The 18,020-nt window shown below is 46.3% G+C and overlaps 1 protein-coding gene across 3 annotated transcripts in view; it reads left to right on the top strand.

Moving 5' to 3' along the window:
• Positions 1–15,549, top strand: part of LOC136782228 (uncharacterized) — a 28,999-nt gene extending 13,450 nt beyond the window's left edge. For all 3 annotated transcript variants that reach the window (XM_066741505.1, XM_066741506.1, XM_066741504.1), the window contains exons 2-3: positions 9,309–9,511; positions 11,404–15,549. In XM_066741505.1, coding sequence (XP_066597602.1) covers positions 9,309–9,511; positions 11,404–13,026 — 1,826 coding nt within the window. In that variant the 3' untranslated portion in view covers positions 13,027–15,549. The remainder of the gene's footprint in view (positions 1–9,308; positions 9,512–11,403) is intronic.
• The last annotated feature ends 2,471 nt before the right edge of the window (positions 15,550–18,020 follow it).

Raw genomic sequence — 18,020 nt, 5'->3', positions numbered from 1 at the left:
TAATTTATCTTGCGTAGGCCATTGTAAAAATAGCCCACGTTTGCATATGTATAATATATATGTTTATATTCCGTGCCATATAGCACCGAAGATAAAGGAACGTTTAACCCTGTTTCTCTTTCAAAAAACACACGGTTGAAAAAAGTATCGGATTGAAGATTGAATTTTTCTTCGAATAGGAGGGTGCGTACGTGATTCTTGAAAGGAAAACTTGGGTTTCTTTGAAAAGTTTCAAATTACACATGCCCGCATGTTCACCACACCCCCATGAGAGACTCGTACCACACGTCGAGGGGTGTTGTATTCGCTTCTCGGAGATCTCTTATCATATTGATCTTTCTGGACATGTCAATTTCTTCCTCCCCCCCCCCCCTCCTCCTCCTCCTCCTCTCTTCCTCATTTCTCGATAAACACGTGATTTAGCGAGCATTTCTCTTTGCCTCATCGACCGGTATAGACGCGAGACTATTTATGGACTCGTGCGCATTTATCCCTCGTTTTTCATAGGTTCATTTGCGATTTCAGCAAAACTCTCGAGGATTTTTCTCGTGCAGCTGCCACACGTGCGACTGCAAGGCTCTCGTCTGCCATTGTTTCCGTCACATAATGCGGCGTTTTTGTGCAGGATCGATCGACGGGAAAAGAAAAGTACTCTCTAGTGCATTGCGAATGACACGCCTGAGACGCCTTCTTTTTTTGCCGAGCGCCTCTACAAAAATTGCACCGTAGAAATATTAATCGAGCGAGAGGAAAGCCGAGAGCATTGCTTTTAAAGGATCACGCGCGGTGAAGCGAAATTTTTGCTGGAAGTGCCGCAGAGTGCGAGATTCGAAAAAGTCTGCCCTTAGGAAGATTAATGATCTCTCCGCAGCGAATAAACGCGTTGTGCATCGAGGACGAGGATCGAGTCCTGCAACACTCTTCCCCACCCTCCCAGTCACTGCCAATTGATTCTTCATACATGGAATTTCACTCTGGGACTCTGCAAAAAGCGCGACAAATTTTATCGAATTAGATCTGACTGGATATATATGGGTTCGCGCGCCAAGACCGATCAACTTTTGTCCAAATGTCCTTTGTAACCTTGGTCATCCTTGAAATTCTCAGGACCTGCTTGGGACCTCGCATCATTCGTCCGCAGCATCATTAGTATGTTTGGCAGATCGATAAAGCTATCTGAAAAAAAAAACAGGCAGCACATGTGGTATACCCAAGAGAGAAAGAGAGAGAAAAAGAGGGAAAATAATGTCTCCTATAGTGAAAGAGAAGATAGAGGAGGAATTTCACGAAAGGAACATCCTGCATTCTGCAAAGAGTCCTTGAAAAGGAGAAGGACTAATGGCGATCGAATGCTACCAGGATTCGGAGGTCCTGCAGAATCCTGCAAGAACCCTCCAGTGGGATCCTGATAATTTCTAGGGTAAACAGAGCTATTGTCCTGCGGAGAGACGTCCTTTGACAAGTTCTGGGCCATCCCGCCCGTCCTTTTGTCGACTAGGATCGTCGATCATGCAGGTCACGACCGCAAAAGGACAAACGTACTATTTCCAAGACCATTGAACTCTTTGCAATTTTTTTCGCTCTTCCAGAACCATCCCCCATTAAATCCCTATATATATATATTTCTTTTACTCGTTCAGTTTTACCCTCCTGCATTTACACAGCTCTGCGCGATTCTATTAATTCTGATCGAACGAGAGAGAGAGAGAATCTGTGTATATAATATATATATATATAGAAGCTCTAGTCCCTGTTGTTTCTCACAAATGCAGCAGTTCCATTAGGCCAGAGAGCGCGAAGCAGGCAGCGAACGATGCGCTTTACGCGTCAGGTTTTTCTCAGTGCAGGCAACTTCCTTCCTATTCGCGTTACTGCCTCGTCAGCCTTTCGAATGCTCGTCACGTGTTTTATTCCAGCAGTCGACTCGCCATTTCTGACGATTCATCCCGAGCGATTCGATCGCCACCGGATATATAGTCGCGCGAGCATTATTCTCCAATCCAGCCAACTTAGAAATTAACGAGTAAGAAAAATCTGGCTTTTCATCGAAAAATCTCGTTGGCCTTTGTTCCCCGTCGCCCGAGGCTGTATCAATGCGATAATTAACGCGAGCTTTCTACAAATATATCTATATAGAGCATTTAATTTATCCTCGAGCAATTTGTCACCAAGGCGAGCAGCAGTTTCTTCCCACGAGGCGAGCGATATTATCTGGTTGCGCGCGGTGAAGAAACGAACGCTTCGTTCAATTAGCCGATTTCCCCGAGAGAAGCGCCTGCGGAACACGTGGTGCGCATCGCGGCTCTCGTCAATGTCTCTCTGTTTCCTTGGCAGCTCGCGTCTCGTTTACGTGGCTCCCACCATGCAGCCTCGAGCGAGTCTCGCAGCTCGCTGCTTATTTTTACCGTTTTTTGCCCGTCGCGCGCGAAAAGCCAGCACCAGCTCGGACTTTGATATTTTTAACGGCGCGGAATTTATTTTCAAATCGTGCGTGCATCGATCGGTAAAGGCGCGCGGAGGAGCAATCGGGGCAAAGCGCGACAAATGCTTTCTTTTAACGACTCTTCCACCTTTATTTATAAACTCTTCTCGGTACACGGCTACCCTACTTGACAATAAGTATTGTTACCTCGTTGCGTTTTCCGGCCGTCATTGTGCAAGCTAATATATATCTATATATGTATATATATATATATATCGATCGACAATGGCGCTTTGTGAAAGGCAGAATTATAGAGACAATATTTACAATGAGCATTCGAGGAATCTCTCGAGGTTTAAAATTAAGAAGCTTTCGCTCTCTGCTTGAAATAACGAGGCGAGTAATTTGAATGAAACCGAGCCTGCATATATGTACACTGTATATATTTTCGGTTTACGCGGAGAAGTGTATTTGTGTTTGTGCGTGCTGGGTCAAAGTCGATAAATCAGTGGAAACGGAAAACTATGAGCAACCGCAGTTTAACCAATTCGGCTAATCCTTTATCTCAGTGTGCGGTCCTGGAAAAACGGTTCGCAAGGTGTCTCACGCAGGGAAGGATGGGAGAAGGTGAGAAGAGGTTGGGTGGAGGTAAGGAAGAGGAGATACAGGGTTCACCAGTGTGGTGTACATATATATATATATATATAGACAGGCTGCTGTGGCAGGAAGGCAAGGCAGCTCTGCGATTGAAGAGGGAGAGGGGAAGAGGCAGGCGAGACGGAGACACCGAGCTGGAAATAAGAAGAAGGGGGGGGGGGATTGACACACGTGGTAGGGCACGCGCAAAAAAAGCATACGGAGACACCGGCCGGGGCATAATACCGGGGGATGAAGAGCCCGGCTAAAGCGAGATAATATAAATGACTCGTGTTGAAGACGAATGCGCGATTTACATGAGAAGATTGATGACCGTGTAGCGCAAGGGGTCGTCGCAAAGGACGAGCTTAGAATCTCGAGCTGGTGTGAAAAGAAAACCGATTCGGGTGGTGAAAGTCCTAGCGACAGACCCGTGTACACTCCCCCCCCCCCCCCTCCCTCCTCCCTACCCTTAATATTAGTCCGACGAAAAAAGAGCAGAAAAAATTAGCAAAAACATTGCGACTCTCCCGGAACAATGTACTATATATATATATATATATATATATATATACAGTGGTTCGCATAAATGTTCTCCGAGCAAATCTATAATGTATTTATGTATACAGCGTATCTAGATTTAATTTCTCTCGAAGGGGATCGCTCGCTCTCGAGCTGTTCTCTCCTTATCGATAGGTTTTTGCGGAACGATCGACGTGGCCGGAGAGGAGGACTATACTGGGTGGCGAGGGAAAACGACAAACGTGTTTTCCACACGATTGATTCGCACTGAAGACTGTTACACGCACATACACACGCGCGCGCGCGCGAATATTCTCCACAAGGCCCCTCCTATTATTCAGCATCCTTCCTACTCATTCTCTTGGACAAATCGTTTGTAATACTCGCCGAGGATTGTGCCAGGCCGCACAAAAGTCCTTTTTTCAAGCCTAGTCCTGAAAGTCGATTGACACTGCGAAACCAGTGCCAATACGACTGACTCCTGTGGAGAATTTTCTTTCGGCCAACGACATTTTTCACGAGAAATTTTCTTTCACCCACCGACAGTGATCGATCCTCGAGGGAGAATAATGCCGAGGCGTTTGATTGGTACAGATATATATATATATATAATAAAAGAGGGAGGAGGGGGGAGGGGTAAAGTAAGTTATTCGCGGCGAGAAACAAGCACAACGGGATCTCATCGAAGAGGACTTTAATTAGGTCGCGTGTCGTTAAGGATATTAACCGGTGCTAACCGAGTCGGCGCGGTGCTAATGAAAATGAGAAATAATTTTCTCCGTGATAAGTGGGAAATGATTAAATTACGAGTCGGCCGTCTCGCTCGGGGACCACGAGGAGGACATTATCCTGCAGTTGCCGGATAACAGTCCTGCGCAAAAACGCTCACACACGCTGCTCCTCTAACGGGTTCACCTTATAATTACCACTAACGAACCGTTTGTTGAGCCGGTGAGACAATGCGGTTGGCTCTGCGTGCTCGTGCTGCTCCGAGCAGGGCCGTATCGTGCCCTAAAAAAAAAACGACAATAGCAAAAACTCAATAATAGCCGAGCATATAGCGCGTATTTGCATAGCTTTGATCGCGAGATCCGAAAGAATATGGAGAAAAAGTCTCCGAGGTAAGCTAATAAAGCCTCGTTAAGAACGCGCGCGCGCGCGTCAAGGGCTACGGAGGAACGAGAGAGCTCAATGGTGGTAATTGAATGAGAAAAAAATATCCATACATTGCGCGAAGAGACGGCAGAGTAATTTGACTCCCAGTAGGAAAAAACTGCGGAGAAGCCTAATGCGATTATCCTGCAAAGACACCTGAAGGGAGTAACGTGTGCATATATATATATATATATATAGGGAAACTTGCGTAATTCTCCTAATGAATCCCGGCCGCGCGAGAAGTTCGTATACGCGTCGTGGGAGAAAATTCCCACTTTTGCGCTATTCTTCGCACAATGCTCGCTAACACCGGAGATAAATTGTTTTATAATTAGTGGTGGTGCCAAAGTTTCAGGCTTCGGCGACAGCTCCGACGTAATTTGCTATAATTCAGGGTCGACCCTTCCTAATAAGCACCGTCACGTGAGAAAAACCGACCATTCGTCATTGTCCTTGTGCTGCTCGCTCATAAGGCTCCTCTCTATTTCCATTATACGCACGGCCATTATTCCCCGGTGGAGGATCGCCGCGAAAACAAATCGCGTTGAGAATTCCAATCAATCCGGAGGACGCTCGCTCGACTACCGCTCTTTCGCTCCGTCTGCAGAAACAAACGGACGGTTCGTTAACATTCGAATCATTAATTTTCTGTCAGTTCGCGTCCGTCTATTTTTACACGTACATTTTTTCCATTAAATTTTCCTTGCCGAGCATGAAGTAACGGTCAATGCATTTTTTTTTTTGCGCGCGCGCGCGAGCACCGCCTCCACTTCCTGGTCCCTCGGCCGGCACGCGGGGACTTCCGCTTTCGTGACGGACTGCAGCGTCACTTTCACGTCGCGTTCCGTTGCTTTCCGCGTGCCTGGAATCGATCCACACAATGAAACTCTCGTCAAATTTCATGTGGAGATATATTTGCATCGCTAATCTCCGAAGTGAATCGTAATTAATTAGTCCAATCGTTTTGTATTTGGGGCTGGACAAAAAGCTTCCTTCGGAATTTCTCCTTTTTCTAATGCAACGAGCTTGGAAGAGCGTGTAATTCTTCAAAGGGCCGGGTTTCTCTCTTTCTCGAGGGACAGAGAGAGAGAGAGAGAGGAGAGGGGGGAGGGGAGGTAGCGTGGAAAATCGAGGGTGTGCGTGAATAAATAATTCATGGTACTCCCGTTTGGCACGAATGACGCGCCAGGACTGACAGGAGGCAGAGGAGCGTGAAGGAACGAGGTGAAAAATGGACGAGCCGCAAACAGGATTGCGTTGACCGAGAGAGACTGTATAACGGAAGAAAAGAGGACACTTTCGCGCAGGATTATCGTGAGACCTGCCTCTTCCACTTCCTCTTCCTCTTTCAGCGCGCTGCAACCCGGGAGCATGCCACGCATAAAGAGAGAGACACACGATGTGATCAATTTTCGTGCACAGTCGATTCTCATTTGCATTTAGAGCTAAATGACTCCTTGTCAACTGAAAGCAGGCGAGAAAAAAATGTTCTTTACGACTCGCCATTAGTTCAGGCAATTTTATTTGCTCAGGACCCGTAGCAGTTTTGCCCTATGAATATTTTAATCCCGTTTCTTTCTCCGCAACGGAGAAATCACTCATTAACTCGGTAAACCATCGGTAGCCGAATAAATCGTGCAAGCGCAGAGGCAGATTTCTGCCACGGGGAGAGATTTCCCTTTCGTTTTTCTCTCTTCTCTGATAGCACGTGTTACGAATGGAATTTTTTGGAGGGGGAGAGACAAACTGACGCGTCATTGTTCCCGGCGCCATTTTCATAGAGCAGTGTATATATATATATATATGTATGTGTACAGTCGAATGTGTCGCGCGCACTTTCTTCGTTTTCGGAAAGCTATGCGCGATGGAAGGGAGATATAGCTACGAGTCTGTGCTGCGATGACAGCGAAACGACTGTTGTTAAACTATGCCTTGACACATATTCGAGCGAAGCGCCATCGAGCATCTGCCGTTATCCGCGTATCCATGAAACTTTTGCGGTAAGCTTGAGCGCACTCGAAACCAGTGAAAGAGATGCTGCTTTGAGAAAGGAGGTGTTTATGGCGCGTTCACACGGTGACACCCTGTCAGCGATTTAATGGACCGTGAGAGAGCCGATCTTCCAGGAGACTCTCGAGGACTCCACTTTCCGATCGAGCGTGTCTCCGAGGCCTCCACGGAAAACCAAGTCTCTCGTTTGGAAAATGAGATTAATGGTCCCGACGAGAGAGCCCTCACTACTATATGATATAGTGCACTTTATGTATATATATATATACTGGATGTACTTGTAGTATGTACGAGAGACCTCACAACACATACACACAAGAGACATTTTCATCTCCGTCCCTCATTCTTGTATATATGTATATTAGGGCGGTCGTTAAAAAAAATTTTTGACGGATCCCCAAAAACCACTAGTATTTGATGAGAAAGTACGGTGGTTGAAACCTGTGGCCTGACAAATGATGGAAACACGTGCCTCATTGCGATCAAATATAATTTTCGAAGAATTTTACAGTTTTTCGCAGATAACTCATTAAATATTCGATTCTATGAAAAGATGCATATAACCTTTTCTCTGCAGAATTAAATTCTACACAATAAAGGTTCTATACATTTTTCTTCTAGAACGCATACTAATGGAGATATTGCTGAAAAATCGATCCTCCTGTTCGTTTATACACATTATATTGATATGTTTATATGAATAATTATTTTTAGTTTACCGTACAATTAACATATTTTATTAAATTGAGAGAAATAAAATGTGTAACTACAGCGAAATAAGAATAACTACTCATATGAGCATATGTCAATATAATGTGTATATATTAAACGAAAAAGAGGATCGATTTTTCAGCATTATCTCCATTAGTATGCATTCTAGAAGAAAAATGTATAGAACCTTTATTGTGTAGAATTTAATTCTTCAGAGAAAAGGTTATATGCATCTTTTCATAGAATCGAATATTTAATGAGTTATCTGCGAAAAACTGTAAAATTCTGCGAAAATTATATTTGATCCCAATGAGGCACGTGTTTCTATCATTTGTCAGGCCACAGGTTTCAACCACTGTAGTTTCTCATCAAATACTAGTGTTTCTTAAGGATCCGCCAAATTTTTTTTTTTAATGACCACCCTAATGTATATATTAACTCCCTGCTTTTTTATCGTGTTTTTCCTACGGCGGCCATATTGGTAACACGTGGTATGCAACTTGCGAAACAGCGAGGCGTGGCAGTCCTTACCAATTTCACGCTTCGAATTTCATTAGCGCGGACCTGGCCCCGATATATCGCTCTCCTCTACGCGGCTCTGGAAACTAGAATCGTGCTTCCTTTTTTTTTATCCTTCGAAGATCCCATCAATGAGCTAGCGACAGTTCTGTAACCATGACTCACATAGAATCCTCAAGGTCGGTGCAGATACTTCTGGGAAGATATTCATGATGTTTATGAATCAGCACGAAACCTCGTAAAGTGCACTTGCTACCAGGGATATTTAGAAACCGACTACGACGATTATGCTGCCATTTACCGTGTCGTAATTGCGTTGAGGAAAATTAAACACTTCGATCGTTCGACGTATTACTCTTTCATAAGATTACTGTTGCTGAAGTACTGCGAACGATGATGAATTAGCAAGAAGCATCCGAGCTCATCGCGAGCCGTCGATCGTTTGGAATCGATGAATTTGTAGGTGGAATGTTGCCGAAGAACCGATGGCTGTGGTCTATCCGAAGCTGTTTGGACATTTCAGGAATTTAGGCCAGGCAACGAGAATTTAACGATGGATCCCCCCCCCCCCCCTCCCCTCCCCTTAACCTATTAAAACTGGAACTTTGAAAAAGGGCTCTGGAGTACCGTTATGTATATTAACCCTGAAGACTGTGTACCTATAGAGCTGTCGATATATAGATTTGGTTCGAGAAGTAATGGGACATCGATCGTGAGTGAACCGTATAGTATAGGACAGAGTTTCAATTGTATTATTTGTAAATAAACTGAAAATGAATATTTGCGAAAGACGTATCTCGCTGTAAGTGAGTGGAGAGTCGTATCGCTAACTGATCGTTATTGAATGTTTTTGATCCGGTCAAGGAGCGATTGAATAGTAATAGCAGAAGAACAATTGCGTTGATATGTTTGGCGCCGTAAACTCGATCGAAGGCGCCAGCAGTTTCGCAGCATGGCTCGGGATAAACGTCTATTTTTATCGCTCGGGCAAAAACAATCGAGAGAGAGAGAGAGAGAGAGAGAGAGAGAGAACGCTGCGTGACGATATATATGCGTGGGTGTGTCAGAGCCATTTTCACTATGGGGTTGATAGAGCAATGTCTGTCACCCTACGCTTACCAATCGAGTGACGTCAGAGAATGCCAAAGAATGTCCTCCTTATTCCTTTGCTCTTTACCAACGAAACAGGATATTTTTGGTCCATGCACGTCTGGTCTAACTTATTATATATGATCTCGGTTAAAGAAGGAATTAAATTAAAATTTAATTTATAAGAAATGAATTATTTCTGCCAGTTATATTTATCAATGGAATTTCTTTGGTTTGATTGCAGGGGAGCTGTACGTTGAGGACTTGGGTGAGAGGAGGATCGTTTGTATCAGGATGGGCTGGTTGTGGGTCGAGGGTACCCCAATGCGGTTGCCCCTAAGGGCGATGAACCTTCGACAAGCCCCACCGAGCCTCTGTCAACCACACGTTCTCGCTCTGGGTTTCACCCTCAGCAATTCTCAAGGCCACTCCCTTGCCACATTTTGGGTAATTAATGCACTCTCCTATACTCGAACGATTCGTCGACTCTCCGCTAAAGAAAATCAATGAAGATATAGCGAGACAGTTTGATTACGCAAGATCGTTGACGTCGATCAATATCACCAGCACTATGAACATTCCATTTGCAATTCCGTTGGAAGCACACGACTTTGCGAAATTGTTTGCATCGATCTGTCTTATTATCGAGATGGCTTGGTACCCCCCAGTGGAAGGTCCCTGACCTACGTCTTATATATTTCTTTCGTACTATCCCGAGTAACTCTGCAATTTGGCAAGGTTCCACGGTTCCCCGAGTGCTTAGGTATACCGATGAGGGAATAGACGTTACTGAAATAGTCGAGTTTTGATATAAACTCTGGCCATGCACTCTGTACGGTACGCTACATCTGTTTATTAAATAGAGAGGAGTTCTTCTCTCTATAGAGAGAGAGAGAGAGAGAGAGAGAGAGAGAGAGAGAGAGAGAGAACGCGCTCGGTAGAGGCAAGTAAGAGGTAATGACCAAGAGAGATAATTCTCTGCACCACGCAATGTAATTGCATGTAAATGGCTTTTATCTCCGGCACAATCCGTTTCCTTGGCTGTAAACACTTTCTCGTGGCAGTGTCGGCCGGGCCTTTAGCTCCCGTTTCGCTGAACAGCGCAGCGTCTAATTACAGCCTGGCAAACGTCGACGTTCGATTTCTAAGCAAGCTATTATACAATTGCTCGATTCCAGTGGAGCGACCGTTGACTCTCCCGGTTCCTTGGTCTCCCCCAAAATTCCCATTTATCCAGCTTTCACATCTACGGCGACGACTGCCATCGACGCCTTTGCTCGCTTTCCGGTTACACCGCTGCACACGTCTGGAAAAGAAAATTTTAGAAAGTTTCCTCGGCAATTTGAGCAATGTTTCAGGAGGCGCCAGGGATACCTCGCAGTAGCATATCTGTATACATTTCTTTTTATCGGGAGTAGGATGATGTACGGAGGAGATTACGCAAGAGCGGTCGTCCTGACTACCTAATAAGGTCAGTAGGCAAGGTCAGGACTCGCTCCTGTCGATGCTCGAGATAAAGGAAGGCGTGGGATCCCGAGGCAGCGCTCTCCCATGACCTGCCATTGTCAAGGATCCCCCACCAATCTTATCCGGTCAGCATGGTAGTCACTCGCGAGGAAGTTTCTTCTTCTTCTCCGCCCTCGGCCCCGCTTAGTCATACCAAGGACGCTGGAGACGCGAGATCGCTCTTGGGGGCTCCGTTACGTCCCACTCAGCATCCGTGTGTCTTATTCCCTCGTATCTCTCCTCGCTGCTATATCCCCCCCCCCTCCCTCCTACCTATGTATTCCTCCAAACGATCCGAAACCATCGCGTTGAAATTATTAGAAAATCCGCCTTCCATTCCACATAAGGCTTCTTCGGCCGGGCTCCAACTGGTTTCCTTCCTCTTCTTGCACCGCGAGACAGCTCCAAGGCTAAGTAGAATTTCGCTTCTGTCAAAAATGGCAAACGAGACTTTCGAAATCCAGCTACGGATAGACCAGTCAGACTGCTCCCGGAATTCATGCGTGCACTTAATCAAGCTGAACTCCGAACCTACATCCATTAAACGTGCCAGACTGTTTCCGGTGATAACCCAGTCCCGTTCGGATTAGCCGGGACCACGCGTATCCGTGCCGAGGTCGTTAATCAATCTCTCGTTACACCGTTCTATGTACATAGTTGCAGAACCTTGGCGAAAGTATCTGGGAATTTCATTGGGACTTTTTTTCGCGAATGGAAGAATATAAGTCGATTAATCTTGCGTGCGATAGACGAATCTCATAGATTTTCTTGTATTTAACACACACGATACAGTGCAAATGTTAATGGTGAACCATATATTCTTCTGCTTCCAGGCTGACACCGAGCCGATCTATTGGTCCTGGGTAAGAGCCATCGCAGCGGAGCTCGTCCGGCAGACGCCGTTTCGAGCACAGCGCTGTTTGAATTTCCTGGAAATTCTGACGATTGGTCCGAGGGGACCAGTCCCACTTCCGGACAGTCCAACCGAATCGAGAAGAAGATCGCGCAGCGAACTCCGTTGCTGGCCCAGCGACTCCCCGACGGAGAAGAACGCCAGAAACGCGACGATCATGCTCGAGGAGTCGAGGAGGCGAGCTCGCAGCGAGCTACGAGGCTGGTCCAGTAGCAACTCGAGCGACGATGATCTGCTCGGCGAGTTCAGGAACGTACCGAGTATAATCGCGAAGGATCCAACGGCGAGTAGGACCTGGGGCTGCAGCGAGAGCAGCGAGAGCAGCGACGACAGTCTTCCTTACGGCGGAGGAGGAGGTTGCGTTACCAGCGTCGACTCGGTGGACTCCTCGGTCTGCATACCGGAACCGGACACCAGGGAGCAGAGGATACAGAGGTACAAGGAGGCCAGAAGACGCGAGAACGAGGCGAGGAGTCGACGAGTGTTGGAAGAAGACGCCAGGAGACGAAGAGATAGGGCCGAGGAGAACAATAACATTAATAATAATAATAATAATAACGAGGTAGCAAAGCTCTCCAATGGCAGGTCTCGAAACGGAGTATACCCAGCGAACGACAACGACCAGACCCATCTGCGATCGCCCAAGAAGGAGCTTCCGGTTTCACCAACAACCAACACGAACATCCTCCCGGAAAACGAGAACCATCCGGTGAACAGGCTTCCGCCTGTGAAACCGGTCGAGTCCATCGTGAGGTTCGACGAGAGCCGTTGCAACGACGACGACGATGAAGAAGATAACGACGACGACGACGACAGGAACAACAACAGTCCGAAGAGCAACGGGCCCCCGAGTCCTGGAATCCTCAGGCACGACGTTGGTGAACGCAGGAGCAGGGCCAGGGAGAGGAGGTGCACTCGTGATAAACCGCAGCCTCAGTCCAATTGTCAGTACCACGCTCAGAACTCGGTGGAGACTCTTCAGGAGCGCAAGGAACGTCTGGCACTGGTGACCTCGAGGATTCCGCTTCCTCGGCAATCCCTGTCCAACGGACACTCGGAACCCACTGCCGTTTCCACCTCACCCAGGTCCCTCGTCAGTCTGACCAGACTGACCAGTCCACCCTGCGAGGAGGACGTTGCCAGGTTGCTGGAACGATGTCAGAGGGTGGATCATTACGTTCCGGTGCGGGAGAAGCTGACCCTGTTCGAGTCCTTGTCGAGGCTGGGAGGCCGCCTAGCCAGGAGCACCGAGGATCTCGGCAGGACGACCGCTCATCCGAGTCCCAGAGGCAAGCAACGCGCCAGGTCTCTTCACGATCTCAACCGAGGCGCCAGGTCCGTTCCGGTGCGAGAGATGTGCAGGTTCTTCGAGGGTGACAAGGCTGCGGAGATGGAGTCCTCCGCCTCCCAGAAATCGCCGACTCTGATGAAATGCAGATTCAGCGAGGTCTTTCCTTCTTCGAGGTGCACCGCCACGTGTTTGAAACATTCCGAAGCTCCGTGCGTGAGGACGTCCAGTAGGAAGAAGCATTACGTCAAGTAGTTTATCGCGCGCGCTCCCGCCCGAAGAAGACGATCCTCCGCCAGCGACCCGGAGGACAGACCCAACAGAAATCCGCGCTTATCGAGAAAGTGACTGATTTAGCTTTTAAGGATCCAAGTGGACTGAGCGAGTATCTTTTGGGCGCACCACTCGAGTTACCAAATCTTCGGGAATCGACTATTATGTACTTTTATGGTTAAGGTGTTAAGCTTTAAAAGCTGGAATCTCATATTGCCCCCCCCCCCCCCCGCCCCCTCTCCCTTCCACTCCTTCTCTTTTCCAATGAAGCGCCGAGCTATCGCGTCACACTTGCTCTCGAGAGAAAGTCGGTCCGAAGCCCCTTTTTTCCGCTCGAGGCACCAAACTGTGCCCGATTCTCGGGTTCAACGACGTTCCAGTTCGACCGGCCAAATCGCGAAAAATGAAATAAACAAGCGCGCGTTCCACATTGTTTTTCTTACCCCGCGATGAGGCCCAACGTTGTTGCGGAATTTCTCATATGGGGCGGTATATAAATATAACTCTGCACCAAAACTGTGATTCTCGAAAGGTGGAAGGATCGAGAGGAAGATGCTGCATGTTAGCTGCTGGAGGAACTCGTTTTTCATAAGTTGGCTTACTCATTGTTTTCTACGAGAGATTTTACTCTGACTCGGTTAATTACACTTATACGTACGATAATCCGATTAGGAAAGGTTGGCGCCACTCGAGATTTGGTTGTTTGTCTTCTTTGAGAGAGACGAGGGAGAGAGAGAGAGAGAGAGAGAGAGAGAGAGAGAGAGAGAGAGAGGGAACGAAACGCAGAAACCGGTAATTCGCATTTAGAGCAAACATCTGTATAGACGCTTTACACGCGGGTCTCTTGGCCCAATTAAATCGTTCGACCTCGATTTAATCACTTTCGATCGTGCTGTATCGTTGCGCAAAAACTTTTCTCGTTTTCCACGTGAAAAAATAGTCTTTAATCTCGATATACTTATACTTATGCACGGCCAATTGAATAACGGTAAATATTTGTATGGTAAATTGAAAGGAGCGTATTATCGAGGGAGGGAAGAGAAATGAGAAAATATCGCATTTCACCGTCTCTCGATTTTCGAATTTCCGTCTCAATGAGCTATACGCGCATTAACGCGAGTTTCCGGTGGTTTCCAATCGAAACAACAATTTCCGCTCGCGCGTTTCTCCTCTCCTTTCTCCTCGTTCTCTCTTTCTTTCTCCACGCTAAACTACGACGGTATAAAATCGCGCAATCCACTGTATACAAGCGCAGCCTACACAATAATTGTATGTACATTCAATCTGCACCCTTTTGCATTTAATTACACGAAAATTCCACGGAAGAATCGCGTTCGTTACGCGTAAGCTATTATCAAACGCTATTTTCGCTTATGGTCCGAGTTCTCGATTGCGTTTTGTTGGAAAGGGGGAGGGGGGCGAGTTCTCGTTGAAAATCGAGGTGAAACCAATCAATCGGAACGTCTGGTGTATAATATATATATATATATAAATATATATAAACGATGTTTGTACATTATATTAGCGTTAAAAAAATTAATTGTATTATAAATCAATTGGAGAAATGAAAGCAGAGAATTTATGTCCTTGGTTCGTTTTTGTGAAATGTGGCTCGTCTATGCGAGATTGTCGATCTCGAGAATTAATTTATTTATTCGATTCGTTAGATTGTTCTTGTCTCATTATTCCTGTTGGATAACGCGTATACATTTGGCGCAGCGATCAAATCTCCATATATTTACACCTGCGTATCAAAGAGTAGTTTAATTATTTTCCTATGTACAGCGACGAACAGCGAGATACTCTTGTAAAAATGTACTGCAATCTGCTATGATGAGTGTTTGCGTGTTGCCAGCGCAACAGAGATACGAGAAACGTGTTGGACGTGGAGTATAATGGAATGGAGAAAAAGACGAGAAAAAAAAGTAAGAAAACTGGTGATATTTGTGTTGGAGCGGAAGTGAAATGTTCGTGTCTTGTCGCGTATATGTATAAATATCGATCAAAGATTGATAGAATTTTTTTGTTTCGTTGAAGAAACAGCAAAGTGCGCAATTTTGTTTTACCCAAGCGTCCCGGTCCTCCCGTATACATATAAATATATATATATATATATATGTAATATTCTTGTGTGTATTCGCCACGTTGTTTTTGGCAAGACTCGAGATGTCGAGGAGAAGACGAATGGTGGAAAAGGTTCGTAGAGGCTGGCCAGGGATGAAACTATATATTGTTGTGCGAGATGTGTGCGACGTTTTCTTGGACGCGGGTCGATCGCCAAAGAGGTCCTTCTAGTCCCTCATCGGATAATTCCGAAAGGTCATTTCCGCCGCGTATATATATATATATAAGCCCAGAATGATAAAAATACCCTCCTACCCCCTTCTTTAACCCTGCCTGCCTGCCTGCCTGCCCGTACACACAACCCGCCGTAATATTCCACGTCGTACTTTGTAATTTACACGATATTTGTATTTACGTTTGTTGTAATAAAACTAGAGCGAATGGTACTCGTTAAAAATCACCTGTTTTACTGAAACCTTCACGACCAGACCTGTGTGTTTTCTCCACTGTATTTTCAGTGTCAGCGGTGTGTATATCTTTACCGCGAGTTTTTACACGCTTCGCGTGATAAAGCAAAGGAATAATAGGCATTACATAAAAATGATTGTCGTTAGAAAGTAGGGAGGCCTTGGCAGAACGCCAATGCAAAACTGCTCGCGCGAGTCTCTCTCGCGCTGGATCGTTCCTTTTATTTCGCCGGATAATTTACGCACGTGGAGACCTTTTTTGCCATTGCACTGCCCACGCCTCTCCTTCGAACCTCCTCCTCTCTTGAGTTGCTCGTGCATGTAGAATTTAGCGGGAATTTCAGCTTACCATGCTTCATTGTGTCTATACATATATATATATATATGTTTCCCAGCTGGTTTACTAGCTGGCAGACGGCGGCTCGCGGTTTCTCGCACCTCGAGCACTCGCATCTCTCCAATTACCATCCTTATCGCTCCGATCTAACCACGCAATTTACCTAATATCAACTATATATATATATATATATATATATATGCCGAGTGCACGGAGAAGTACGTAAGACTGGGAGTTTCGGAAGAATCGCACAACGTCACCTTGGAAAGAATTCCTTTTCCTTTTCCATGGCTCATTTTCATTTCGGAATCCATGTTGCTTTCTAAATTTTCCCATGACCATTGTTTCCTCCTATTCTCTCCAGGCGAATAATTTTAGCATTAATTTGCGCGACTGGCGAGATATACTCTTGATTTAGCGAGCATTAATCAAGCTTAATGAATTTTGACGTTTTCTTATCTGACCCAGGTATAAGATCATCTCGAGTTTCCATCGGAAGGTTTACGTAAGGCGCGAGGAGGCGATGGTGCAGGCATCGCAGGCCGCGACGTTTTGCTCCTGTTTATTTGCTCGGCTCGTTATTCGCGCACGCGGCCAGCTGCTCCATACGCGCTCGCATGGCCGCCCACCTGACGCGCGCACGCATCTGATTTTCATTCCACGAGCAATCACGCACGTGCGTTAAAACCGGTAGCCACCGGGAAAAAACGAGTTGACATTGTCGCGTCAGGAATTACCATATACGAGTTCTTTATGCGTGCACACGCACTATGTACATGCTACATTCTACCAAACAGCAACATTTTCAAACTCGAATCAATAACCCGCGTAGAGGCATTCGTCGAAAGAATGTGTGGTACCGGTTGTATCGTTGGCAGGTAATCATCGATGTAGACAAGAAGCGCCAACTAGCTCGAAGCTATATATATATATATATTACAAGTGGGAGGAAAGATGAAGCCAACTTTCACTGATTATACCGACCAGTGATGTATCAACACGATGCAGGTATTCGCGAAATTCAACTGCACGCACGTTAACGTCACGATTCGAAAGAGTCGGGCTTACATATTCCAAAGCGTAATTTAACCGAGTTTTAATTTTACCGGAGCCTCGCGAGTTAAGTAAGACCGCGCGTTAGAAAGCCCGAGGAAGAACGCCATCGTTATGTTATTATACGATATAGAAGCGATTTTGTCAAATTTCCGTAGTTGACGCGCGCCCGTCGCTGTTCGATGCTAAAACGCAATTTGCTGTCGCGCGTCGCACGGTACGTGGAGGAAAAAAGTAACACGACGGAGTTTCAAAGTCCAGTTATAGAGCGAGACAATTCTAGAATCGCTTGAATAATTACAAGTGGGTAATATTTTATCAAGAGCAGCGTATATACAATGCGCATAATTCTGCTCGTTATCTGCAGCGACGTGGCTGCTCAAGCACGGTGAACCTTCGGTATGTATAGGTATATATATATATAAATATATTGTTGGTTTGTTTGGTTTTCGAAAGTGCATGGTTCTCGAGCGGACCACTCCAGTCCGCAATCCGGTCCGGGACTAACGATCGCGCCGCTTTATCGGCCAGATATGCTATATATATATATATAACTGTTAAATGGCGAATCAATCGCGAGAGTTCCGGTCGCTGGAAAATTAGAGCCGCGTACCTCTTCGTTCGACGGACGGCCGGGGCCCCCGTACGGCCACGCGGCGTCTAATGGGAATTATGAAATCTCGGCTGGCAATCTTGCAACGCTAATGGGACCCGACGCAATCGCCATGGGCGATCCCGTAACGCGGAAAGGAAAATAAATGGCAACCCGGAAATACATAAGCCGGGGCAAGTCGCTTGGCAGATTCAGCAATGCCGATCGCGAACCGAGCGTGACGCCTTTGCGTTTTTGCCATTACCACGTTGCAGCGCTTCTAGGGAAAAGACGCGAAACACCTGACACTCCCCACTAGCGCAGCAACGCGCTGAAAAATGCCGAAACGCGAGCTCCATTGCTCAACGGACAATTAACTTTTTACGATCCTCCATTGTGCGATCATCTTGTTTGCTCGGGGAAATATCGTTCGTTGCTGTATCGTTATACTTCGCGTCGATCC

The sequence above is a fragment of the Prorops nasuta genome, unplaced genomic scaffold (assembly GCF_024137725.1).
Source record: "Prorops nasuta isolate Cenicafe-Biocafe unplaced genomic scaffold, Cenicafe_Pnas_1.2 PNAS00025, whole genome shotgun sequence".
In the NCBI taxonomy this organism is placed as follows: Eukaryota; Metazoa; Arthropoda; class Insecta; order Hymenoptera; family Bethylidae; genus Prorops; species Prorops nasuta.
The sequence above is the reverse complement of the archived record's forward strand: the minus strand, read 5'-3'. Positions and strand labels throughout refer to the sequence as shown.